The sequence below is a fragment of the Engraulis encrasicolus genome, chromosome 22, assembly GCF_034702125.1.
Source record: "Engraulis encrasicolus isolate BLACKSEA-1 chromosome 22, IST_EnEncr_1.0, whole genome shotgun sequence".
In the NCBI taxonomy this organism is placed as follows: Eukaryota; Metazoa; Chordata; class Actinopteri; order Clupeiformes; family Engraulidae; genus Engraulis; species Engraulis encrasicolus.
Genome location: NC_085878.1, coordinates 46,187,488 through 46,200,365, shown reverse-complemented (window position 1 = coordinate 46,200,365; position 12,878 = coordinate 46,187,488). Strand labels below are relative to the sequence as shown.

General features: G+C 43.3%; 1 protein-coding gene across 1 annotated transcript; it reads left to right on the top strand.

The window, feature by feature from the left end:
* Window positions 1–1,147: 1,147 nt before the first annotated feature.
* LOC134438348 (macrophage-expressed gene 1 protein-like) lies at window positions 1,148–4,165 on the top strand. The gene is made up of 2 exons (XM_063187896.1): window positions 1,148–1,832; window positions 2,089–4,165. Exons 1-2 carry the CDS (start codon window positions 1,386–1,388, stop codon window positions 3,721–3,723), a joined length of 2,082 nt encoding a protein of 693 aa, XP_063043966.1. The 5' UTR covers window positions 1,148–1,385; the 3' UTR covers window positions 3,724–4,165.
* Window positions 4,166–12,878: the final 8,713 nt, after the last annotated feature.

Here is a 12,878-nt window from a genome sequence, read left to right as displayed (position 1 = left end):
TCTGGTGTCAGAAAATCTCCGCGCGGAGGGTTGGAAAGCCCTTCGCCGCACCCCTACCCATCTCTCTGAACGTGAATCGGGATGCCACTACGCCTACATGTGGACGCGCAAAACGGAGGCAAAGGGGAATAGCGTAGGACTAAGGGGTGTAATGGGATTCACCGTAAGTATAGTTCTGCCTCACTCTATAACATGGGGAAACTGGTGTGTATCGTAGTGTCCAGGTCTGCTAGCTGTGAGCACTGTGTATAGTTCTCTTAGCATGTCTAATTTGCAGGGTCAATGTGCATTTTTTTAGATTGGGGGGCCAAAACAGTGTCTGGCCCAGGGGGCCATCATTTCTTAATCCGCCCCTGCTTCTACACCCCCCACTGTGAAGAGTTTTACCAACTCTGTCTTCTGTGGTCTTTTTATGAAGATGTCTCATCCAGTTGGACAGTGTGGTGCTGATGCCTACTATGTTAAGTTTTTCTTATGAGGTGTTGCCAGATGACAGTGTTGAGGGCGGAACTGAAGTCGAAGAGCAGCATTCCATGTGTGATGGTTATTGTTTTCCAAATGAGCCAGGTATAGAGTAGCTGGAGGGTTTTCGCTACAACCTCACCAATGCAGCGCTTGGGCGTGGTAAGCAAACTGATTTGGGTCAAGCAGTGGTGTATGTTGTTTTGACCTCTACCAACATTTCAAATTATAATGGCATGAATAATTAAATAATAATTTAAAAAATGAATGAATGAATGAATGAATGAAAGCCAACCTCCCTGTTCTTTTACACACCTCACACACAAAGACTCACAGCTACACACATGCAAGATACTACATTATCAAGACCTTTCTTTTGTCTTATTTGAAAGCCAGATTATCTGCATGTCTTTGTTCATAAGACGCCAACTTATTACAGTAGCAGAGTAGAAACATGACAAGTTCAACAGCATACCTTTGCTTATAGTTAAACATTTTCAAAGGTACAATACATGTTTTTACAATGGCCACTGCTGTTATTTGAAACATGGAGCATTCTTCATGATTTCAACTCCTACAGTGTAAAAAAGAAGACAATCCGCACACTTCAGGTCTATTTTTGTGTAAAGAAGCTTTACTTGACTTGCAAGCTTTCGGTCCTTAGACCTTCATCAGATAAGGTGCAATTTGCATCTGCTGCGCAATAAAAACACACAGATGTCAAGCTAGTGAGGAAGCATACATTTCTGTTTACTCAGTAGACTCAGTGCTCAGTGCCAGAGTTAATGTTAATGAGATGGGACTCATAAACATGCCCGGCCTGTTCTGTGGTTTTTGGAGAAACAAAACTGAAACTACCTCATTCCGTCTGCTACTGTAGGTAAACCTTGCCCGGCCTTGTCAGTGTCTCATTCCAGGGAACCATGGCACTGCTTCTTGTACTTACCTACCTTGTCTTGGCTCTCAGTAGCATCAGCGGTTATCCACTTTCCCATCAAAGTAATGGACTGCGAGAATGCCGTAGCAACGGGGCACTCAGGGCTCTAGAGGTGTTACCAGGTGGAGGATGGGACAACCTCCGCAATCTGGACATGGGAAAGGTGATGAACTTCAGCTATTCCCAGTGCCAAACGACAGAGGACGGAGTCTACCTCATTCCTGACGAAGTTTTTGTGATTCCACAGAAAGTCAGTAGAGTGGAGACTAACTCTGACATCATCACCTCATGGCTCGACCAGCGCAGCACCACATCTCGTTCCATCAACGCAGAAGCGTCTTTCTTCCCCGTTCTCAATGGAAAGTTCTCCTTGGAGAATGAACGCATGAAGAGGCATCAAGTGAAGGAGAGTTCTGTTACTGCCCATGTACAAGTAAGTTTCTAACATTCACATCAAAGCAGACAACTAACTAACTAAGTAATGTAATAATCAGATGAACTAGCCAAACATGGTTTTAAGTGTGATGGTATCTTTAAATCACTAATGCTGGAAAGGCCACTACTGAGGCCTTGTGGAATTTATTTCCTCAAGTTGTTGCTAGCATGAAATTATATGAGGCTATTTGTTGCTTATTTATACCAGTCAAAAGACAGATTGATCATTTACACATTCCAAAATTCTGCCATAGGTGCGGGACCATCTCTATACTGTGAAAGCGTACCCAGGCTTCACCCTGGACTCTCGCTTCACCCATCAGGCCATGGAAATTGCTGACGCCATAGAAAACAACCAAACCCGCCAAGCAACTTACCTTTCAGAGAAGCTGATCCTAGACTATGGCACCCATGTGATAACAACTATTGAAGCTGGAGCTTCATTGGTGATGGAGGAATACCTCCAAGCCTCTTATGTCTCTAACGTGGACAAATCTACTCACTCAGTCTCAGCATCAGCGGGACTGAGCTTTTTCAACAAAGTGAACTTTAAAATTGGCAGCAAAGACATGCAGGAGACATCAGAAACCCGCAACTATGAGGGGAATGTCACATACTCACTGACAGTGAGCCATGGTGGAGCACCATTCTACCCTGGAGTCACTCTACAAAAGTGGCAAGAAAGCACCGTAAACAATCTGGCAGCCATAGACCGCACAGGTATGCCGCTCCACTACTTCATCACCAAGGCTGTGTTCCCCAACATTCCAGAACCAACTGTTAGCAAACTGGCCTGGTTAGTTCGCCAAGCTGTCAAGAGTTATTACACTGTTAATACTCGTCCAGGGTGTGTCAGGCCAGATTCAAAGAATTTCAACTTTCAGGCCAACATAGATGACGGCAGCTGTGAAGGGCCTGCAACTAACCCGAAATTTGGTGGCATTTATCAACGCTGCACCCAGATCACTGAAGATGGACATTTGATTTGCGATGTACAAGGACAGAATAACCCAGAAACCGGCAACTACACATGTCAGGCGCCCTACCAGGAAACCTTGTTGCGATCACAGACGAAGGAAGAAGGCTACACTCGTTACGAATGCCACCAGGAGTGTGAAACGTGTTGGCTAATCCAGAAATGTTGCAAAAATGTGTGCAGTGATGTCTATCGTATCAGACGTGCCAACATCGAGACTTACTGGTGCTCCACAGTGGAGGAAACCGAGACGGTCTCTGGCTTCCTGTTTGGTGGCCTCTACAGCCCTTCAATGGACAACCCTTTGACTAAATCCCGCAGCTGTCCTCCCCAGTACAACCCACTCAGACTACTAACCACTGGTCTGATGGTCTGCTTGAGCAAAGACTATGAGGCCGGTACACGATTCTCTGTGCCTTTCGGGGGATTCTTCAGCTGCGAGGCTGGAAACCCGCTCATGGGCGGCCAACGTCGCTGCCCGCCCAATTTCAGCCAGCACCTGGCTGCCATCAGTGATGGGTGTGAGGTGCTCTACTGCGTCCAGTCGGGCGTCTTCACAGGTGGGAAGCTGCTTCCAATACACTTGCCACCATTCACCCACCCACCCATCAGTACAAAGACCACCAAGACTGTGGTTGTCATGACAGAGGGGGACAAGGCCTGGGTTCGAGTCAATGGCACCCAGATGTGGAAACTGGCCAAGGCACCCGAGGTCCAAGGGTTAACCGAACAGATGAACAACTCTGAGATGTCATTAGGAGAGAAGGTTGGCATTGGCATTGTGGGAGTTGTGGTGGCTGTGCTGGCATTGGTGGTGATTGTTGCTGTCTTCATCATCAGGAGGAGGAAGAGGAAGGCAGTGGCCTCTAATGTTATGAGGCTATGTGAAGATAGTATAACCAGTGAGGGGTAGATACCTGTAGGGACAGAGAGAGAGAGAGCAAGGTGAGATTAGGCCGCTGCCAGGGGGTGGGAGAGGCAACCCACCAGGGCCTGCTGTACTGTAATTCACAATCAATATAAGAGTTTGTGTTTTTAGTAACTAAGGCTCATGCATCTTCTGTTATTTTCCTTTCTTGTCTGCTCCATGCAAAGTAAGGTTGAGGGAGGACTCTGTTCTTTATTTCCTTTTTCCATATTATGTGAAGATGCTTTACACTGTCAGTGGTCTCTACAAGGCAGTAATAGTCGAAATGTAGACATTAATTAAAATTTCAATGTCATGTTTATTACCTTTTTAAACCAGAATACATCTCTTTGGTTGTTGTAAGAATGGCAGTGGAGGTACAAGGAAAGGAATGAAAGGAAAACCTCCAAAGATTAGAAACATGCACTCAGTGGGCTATGTAATTTAGTTTTCAAATATAATAAATAATCCTTTTTCATATTTCTTGCTGATTTTTCCTGCCCATGTTACTGTGATACCTTTTTAATCATGAATAAAAATAAAAAAGACAAGCCTTTAAAATGCACGAGTACTGCCTATGATGTTTTACTGGCTCATATATAGCCCATTAAAGGCGATTCTGAACGACTAAAATTAATATAGTATATCCAATTGATCACATACAACAAGGTGGAAGGAAACCAGATTACAGTGACAGTGGATCAGTTGGTAGAGGTCCTCTGGATCAACTCCATCTTCTCCTGAACGTCTCTGAAGGTTTCTTCCAGCAAGACACCTAATCAGTGTAGCCAGATTGCTTAGGATGGCCGTCTGCGGGTAAATACAGTGTGCGTTCCAATATGCAACCTTGCTTCCTCCACTTGTGCTTGTGGCCTCGTACCAGGAAGTAATATGTTGTGATGACATCACTGACATCTTGCAAAAGCTCAAATGTAAAGTCGTTTTCTCATTTTCAAACAGGACGGTAAATGAAGAGTAGTCCCCCAAAAACATTTGTAGGCTGACAGTGGGGAAACAGTGGGGCATCAGCACAACGTGAGGCCACAAGCCAAAGTGGAGGACGCAAGGCCGCATATTGGAATGTATCCACGGTCAGGCATTGGGCAGGTTTTTCTGTAGATTTGTGACCATAGACACATATGGCAACCCAGCACCCAATCCAGCGCATGGTGTGGTGGAATGCCATCCTGCACGACAGCCCTCATTTCTATGTTAAGGAATTTAGCTATGCAGTTGCGTCAAAGTTTTATCCATTTACAGCTGGGTTTTGGATTGACATTTGTATGTGGGTTACTTTCGATTTAGGTTAGGTGGTGAATGTTAATAAGTCACTTAGGAAACTGGTAAAACCTGTTGCTTAAAGTGAAGGACGTAAATACGTGCTCGTTTGTCCAGGTTCATTTGCATTCAATCATAATTTATTAACTTTGTCTCACCCCAGAATCCCAGGATCAACTATGGCTCTTTTTAGGGACCCACATACATGTATTTGGCACACCCTTTACCCTATCCTTGCACCTACAGGATAACATAGGAACAGGAACCATTACAAATATTTAGAGAAGGAAATACTGGTAGACTGCGAACATGCATAATTTTACATTTGAATAATACATTCATGAATTTATCAGCACATAATTTTGTATACTTGTGATTTATATGTTCATAACACACACACACACACACACACACACACACACACACACACACACACACACAAATATATATATATATATAGTGTGTGTGTGTGTGTGTGTGTGTGTGTGTGTGTGTGTGTGTGTGTGTGTGTGTGTGTGTGTGTGTGTGTGTGTGTGTTATGAACATATAAATCACAAGTATACAAAATTATATATTATATATATATAAGCCTTCAGCATTCAGAGATGGAACTGCAGAGTTATTGATGTCCCTAACAAGGTTGAGACCAAATACCATAGCCCTTCATCTAGTCTTTCTCACAGCTAAAGCCAAAATTGCCCATAATTGCATCAGAAAAGGTAGTTCGCTTTACCAAACCTACTAATTACCAGTTCATGTTTCCACGAAAAGTCTCAGCTGAAATCGGGATGTCTGTTTCACTATCAGCTGATTCTGTGTTTGTTTGTTATTTTGTTGTTTTGTTTGTTGTTTGTTTATCTTTTTGTCTTTTTTACGTGCACACACACACACACACACACACACACACACACACACACACACACACACACACACACACACACACACACACACACACACACACACACACACACACACACACACACACACACACACACATCCTGACCTTTATATCTTTGTGGGGCTCCTCTTAGCTTTGTGGGGGCCTTCCATTCATTTTAACCCTAACAATAGCTAAAGAATGCTAAACTGTGCCCACACCAAAACAATCCCTTACCTTTGTGAGGAAATTATGTTACACTTTTACTCTTACCAGAAACAACAAAACCACCCCCGCAAAAGTGGTCATAACATGTGGGGTCCACACGGATCCATGGGTGTGCTCTAATGACAGTGGCCTCATGTGGTAGGATTGGTGTAGTACACACACACACACACACACACACACACACACACACACATACACACACACACACACACACACACACACACACACACACACACACACACACACACACACACACACACACACACAAATACACACACACATACACAGGCACGCACGCACACACACACACACACACAAAAGTTCACAGTGTTTTGATCAATACCACTGGACCATAGCAGTAAAATAAATTGGTGTGCTCGAAGTAAGAAATGTGTTGAATATCTCTGTAATGATGGAAACACAGCCTTTATTTACAGACATGATATAAGACCAAGGCTCTATTTACTCTCGCACTCTCTCTCACTCACACACTAGTGCAGGTTCAGTTGTAAGTTTAGGAACATTTCATATAGATTTTTCCATTCAGCATTTTTTTTACTTCTAGGACCCCCCCGAATACAAATCCACCTGTTTCCAATTTTTTCCTTAATATTTAGTGGCAAATCCAAGATGGCTGCCATTGTGTACAGAACATTCGCCATTAATGCTGTCTTAAGGATTGAATTTCCTCAGTTAATCTTTTTTTTTAATTTCCAGGACAACATTTAATAGAAAACCACTTGTTTCCAATGTTTTGCTTGTTTTTTAGTGGGAAAATCAAGACGGCTGACATCATATTTGGCAAAATTGGCATATTTAGTATTTTTTAAGTCTATTCAGCCATTTTTGTAGCCTGATAAACCAGACTAAATGTGGATGTCTAATTTAGTCTGGCCTCGATGCATAATACATCCGAAGATTGTTGATGAGAACAACCTTCCCTCAAAACCCTGCTCGCTTTGATTCAAAACACATCTTTGCGTTGTAATTGGTTTGCCAGATTCATGGCATTCTGGCTTCATTGAATCATTATGCGAGGCCAGACCCACCCGTAGACAAAACATTTTGCCGTCCAGCGGGTGGCGCTGGTTCACCAGGCTACCAGTGTTGACTTTTATTGGTAATATTTGTTACATGACTGAAGTCAGCCATCACATAAACTAAATCCATTACAAAATCCAAGATGGCCGACATTTCATATAGCAAAATCAATATTAACATAATGCTTTCAGGTCTATAAAGCCATTCATTTGTGAATTTAAGCACATAAGATTTTGTGCAGGTCCAAAACAGGTACCTGTTATGCAGTGCTACCTGTACAGTAGCATTGCATATGCACTGGTTTGGCTGCCTATGTCAAGGCCAAGGCCTACAAAGTTGCTTCAGGGTCGGCTTCAGCTTATCTGAAGGCTATGAAACCAAATGTTCTGCCTGGGATGCTGCATTCCTCCAATTCCAACAATCTTGCCATGCTCTCAGACTGCTCACAGAACTAGGCTCTTTGGCATGGCAGTCAATGTACACCCATGACCCTAGTAATGGCCAAATTATCATACCTTTGTAAGACCTTTGGCATCATGAAGTATTGGTGGCACAAGTGTGAATGTAAATTGTGTCTGCCTCCAGAAATTTTGGGCCCCACAAAAGATTTGATTTTTGGGCCCCCATAAGGGCCCCTGTCAGTGCTGTCAGTGCTTGGCGCCCATGTCTGCCTCAACGATGCTACAGAGTATTCTCTCTATATTAATGTGTGGAATGAGGTAGTCCTATTGCCCACTCTTCTGGATAGTTCTGGATGAAATGAATTAATAGGATTTTTGTTGTACTTCCTGATCAGTCTATAGAGTTTAGTTGGAGGCAACTAGCCTTTTTTTTGCAACTGGAAAATTGCAAGCCAATCTTTGCGCACAACATTTAAGTTGTCACCCCAAACTTCAGATGTTCTTCCTCTGAAACTGAGGATGGACAGAGGGCTCCACTCCTGTCATGAAACACACCGGCTCGATCTGCTGCTATGCTATTGAGATCAGGGGTCAGTTCAGATATAGATGAGATCTTGGTTATTTGCTAGTTCAAGGGTTTTTGGACACCATATTGAATTTTGGCAAAATAGAGATATATGTTGATAACATTTCATGTAATGACAGTTAAATGCCTATCAAAATATTACCAATAGGCGTACAATACCGCAGAATGGCTTTATAGACGGTAGCCCCTTAATGCACGCCTTACCTCCTGTGGCATGCTGTAATAGTCATTAAAAGTTAACCACCATAGTACTACACTGCTATGACAGTACACAGGGCCATTACTAATGCACTAGGACTTGGTCATTACCATTCTGGTAACAGAAAATGTATACTGGCGTGTCTTAATGGGTTAAAACTAGAAATGTACAGGATCCAAGATCCGGTTCCGGATCCGGCAGGATAATAGGGTTTTTCACAGGATCCGGATCCGGCAGGATCTTAAGCAGTGGATCTGGTATCCGGCAGTTACCTAAAAATCAGTATCTGGTGCATCTCTAGGTTTTTCAGTCAGTTTTTCACTACCCCAATTGCTGCATGGATTGAAAGAACTTTGGAAGCGGCAGTGCAGGCAGTGTGGCAGTAAGCCAATGAGTCTAAAAAATAGTTTGAGCCAACGTAATAAAAAGGGCCCACATGTGCGAGTAGGCTATGTGTTTCAACCCTTTCATAGGATCCGGTATCCGGTTCCGGATCCGGCAGGATCTTAAGCAGTGGATCCGGTATCTGGCAGGATCCTAAAAATCAGGATCCGGTGCATCTCTAGTTAAAAACACCAAAATGTCCTTATTTTGCTATAATGTCAGCAATCTTGGATTTTGCTTCTGAAATTTAAAGGGAAAATAAAAACAAGTTGTTTTGTATTCAGAGGAGGTCCTACAAATAAATAGGCTAAGACACATTACCTGGTCTTAAAAAGAGCAGTTCAATGCCTTTTCTGATGTCATGTTGAATTTTTACAACAGATTGAATAATTCTTGAATGAAGTTCATTTAATGGCTGACTGAACAGTCCTTCATCCATTGTGAATATTACAAATACAAGAAAAAAACAATGACTTTACACTTTACACTCTACACCAAATACATAATTTATGCTATATGTCATGTCAGCCATCTTAGATTTTGGTACTAAAACTTAAGGGGCGGGGGTGGAAACAGGTTGTTTTTTGTTCAGGGGGTGTAAGAAATATAAAATACACCAATTCCAAAAATGTATATGACATGTTTCTTTCAATTACATTCAATTGTGTTAGAATATGACCATATATCCGCCATCTTGGATTTTGGGCGTTTCCACTTCAGAAAAAAAATGGAAAAAGGTGGATTCGAAGACTATGAGGTCTGTAGTTGATAAAAAACACAATTTGGAAAAATCTATATGAAATGTTCCTAAACCTTATTTTTGGGACAATTGAACCTGCACTACACGCCCGCTCGCCCACACACACACACACACACACACACACACACACACACAAACACACACACACACACACACACACACACACACACACACACACACACACACACACACACACACACACACACACACACACACACACACACACACACACACACACACACACACAGTGAACACACCAACACAAGCAAACAATCTAAAGCTTATTGTGTATATGGCTTTGAGGTGATGTATTGTTGTTTGGACATACAGTACAGTCCAAGTGAAACTGAGTGATAAATGGCTCCACCTTCCCCGGCCTCTTTTGGGGTACAGACAGTACAAACATTGTGCCCCCCATTGTTCCAACCCCACCGTGATATCCCTTGTACTGTACCGTAGAAGACACACCAGTACACACACACACACATAGGTACACACAGAGACACAGACACAGACACAGACACACACACACACACACACACACACACACACACACACACACACACACACACACACACTGTACATACATGTGCAGACACACATGTCCAGACACACACACACACACATATACACACAGACACAGACACAGACACACACCGACACACACACACACCGACACCCACACCCACACCCACACACAGACACAGACACACACACACACACACACACACACACACACACACATACATCACGTGTCACATATCACATACACACAGTCCACAAAGGAAAGGGCTCAGGAGACTGACTCTGTACAGCAGGTCAGGCTCCAGTGACTCACCCAGGATAAGGCTGGAATAAGGTGAGGCAGGGCGGGAATTACTCAGGGTAAATACCACACCTTTTGGATGGCAAGGGGTGTGGTAGAGAGAGAGAGAGAGAGAGAGAGAGAGAGAGAGAGAGAGAGAGAGAGAGAGAGAGAGAGAGAGAGAGAGAGAGAGATCTATATTTTCAAGGTTGGAACAGATAAACACAGACACTGAAAGAGGGATTAAAAATGAAAGGATTCACAGAAGTGGGTGATAACAAAAACAAAAAAATGGTATCTTCTAGAAATATCTTATTTCACAAAGAGATAGAAAAGAAGAGAAAGGGGAAGAAATAATAAAAAACAGAGAGAGATAGAAGATGAATGGAAGAGATAAAAAGAGAAAAAACAGAGGTGGAAAGGTAGACGGTGGATATCAAATTCATCATGGCTTTCTTTTACAGTACACACACACACACACACACACACACACACACACACACACACACACACACACACACACACACACACACACACACACACACACACACACACACACACACACACACACATCTCTAAATGATCTCCACATGTATAGCACCGGTACCTGCCGAGCTCCTAAACGTACCCCCCTTTGTTATATTGTCACATTAGCAGAACTCCAGCCTCACACACAGTGCTGTGACCATCCATATAGCCCTGACAATAAATTGGAGGGGGTTCGGTTCTGTCTGCTGAGATGAGGCGCCTCATCGATATGAGCTAGCAATATTCTGTTAATATCGCCCAAACCCAAATGCTACTGCCATAGTGCATTGTAATGGCTTGGTAGCCCAGCTTGATGGCTAGCTCGTGTCAACACAAAATCAGAGGATGGGCTGCTGCTTTTCGCTAAGGGGCTCTATCTGTTTTGTCGGTGGTGGGCATCACCATACCAGCACGTTTCTGTCAGCATCGGGCATGGCAATGGGAAGGATGGAGGGAGAGAGAGAGAGAGAGTCTGTGGCCACTGGGACCATCCATTACCACTATAGCGATGCACCAGAGGAGTTGCTTTTGGAGTCTGTCTGTTTTGTCTGTGGGAATCGGCATAGCAGCAGGTTCCTGTCAGCATCAGGCATGGCAATTGGCGGGAGATGAGTGGCCAGATGGGAGGGTAATTACTGGTGGTGCCCGTCTGCATCGCGGGCACTGGTCCCCGGGGAGGCAGCGAGCACCTGAGGACGAATGTAGCCCTGGATGAGTGCAGCTGAGTGGAGTGGATGGAAGGGTATACATGCTCATCGTGGCTGTAATGGGCCATGAGACAGTGGAACCTTTGAGTACTTGTAGGAGACATACAGCTGATGTTCTGCTGGCATTTCTCTCACGCTATATGGACACACATACACACACATTATTTGAAACACACTGTTCTCACCCTACAGTATCTACGTCCCTATTTTCCCTTCTCACTGAAACAGACATACACACATTAACATTCATGCCGTCAAGGCTGCCCTCTTTCACCTCTCCTTTTTGCTCTCTCATTGGAACCATTAGCCCAGGCCCTTAGACAGAGTCCAGTTATATCCCCTATTACACTATATGGTTCACACCATCACATATCATTGTATGCAGATGACATAATCTTATACCTATCAAACCCAAGTGTATCTATACCAGGCGTGTTACAATTATTCAATCGATTTGGTGCTATGTCAGGTTACAAAATAAATTGGGATAAGTCATCTCTAATGGCCCTTAATACCGTCTCACAACATACTAACCTTCTCCCAACATTGCATTTACTAAATCATTCACTTATCTTGGCGTTAAAATAACAGATTCTTTGCCAAAGATCATCCAGATGAACTTCAATGAGATGAGTCAGAAAATAAAACTTGATCTGCAGCAATGGACTTAAAATGTCAATGCAAGCCAGGATAAGTACGGTTAAAATGAATGTCTTACCCAGACTTAACTTCCTGTCTTTCATGCATACCGCCGCCAAAATATTTTGAAGAACTGAACTCAGCAGTATCCAGATTCATCTGGAATGGCAAACAACCTAGGCTGCGTTTTTGTGTCTTGCAACGCACAAAACTGGAAGGGGGGCTTGCACTCCCTAATTTTAAACTTTATTACTGGGCATTTCAAATTAGAGCAATACCCACTTCGGTAGACACTGAAAGTACCCAATGTTGTATAACACTTAGCAGGTACTTTGCTGTACTTTATTGTTACATTTGTTTGTAATGTAATGTACTGTATTGTGATGTTTTTGGGGCGCCGCAGGAGCGGCTGCCGTTACCCTAAGTTTCCCCTTGTGGGATCAATAAACATAGGTCTAAGTCTAAGTCTAAGTCTAAGTACCATGGAGAAGCATAGAATCTGCTTTAGTTCATCCTCATAGGCTCCAAGATCTACCTTTCACTGGGGTTGGTCATCGCAAAGCATACCCTAAACTGGGTAGCATTGTTTCTTCAACATTAACTGCTTGGAGCAGTGCTGAAAAAGCATCGTGTCTTTCAAAGAAGCTATTTAAACAGTCACCGCTATGGAATAACTTTTACTGCTTGTCGGATCATAAACCTTTTACTTATCCTCCCTGGTCACCCAA

Excerpts from the sequence above, each read along its gene's own strand:
- LOC134438348 (XM_063187896.1), top strand. The coding sequence starts at position 1,386 with ATGGCACTGCTTCTTGTACTTACCTACCTTGTCTTGGCTCTCAGTAGC. Across the intron at positions 1,833-2,088 it reads CTGTTACTGCCCATGTACAA|GTGCGGGACCATCTCTATAC; the intron begins GTAAGTTTCTAA and ends ATTCTGCCATAG.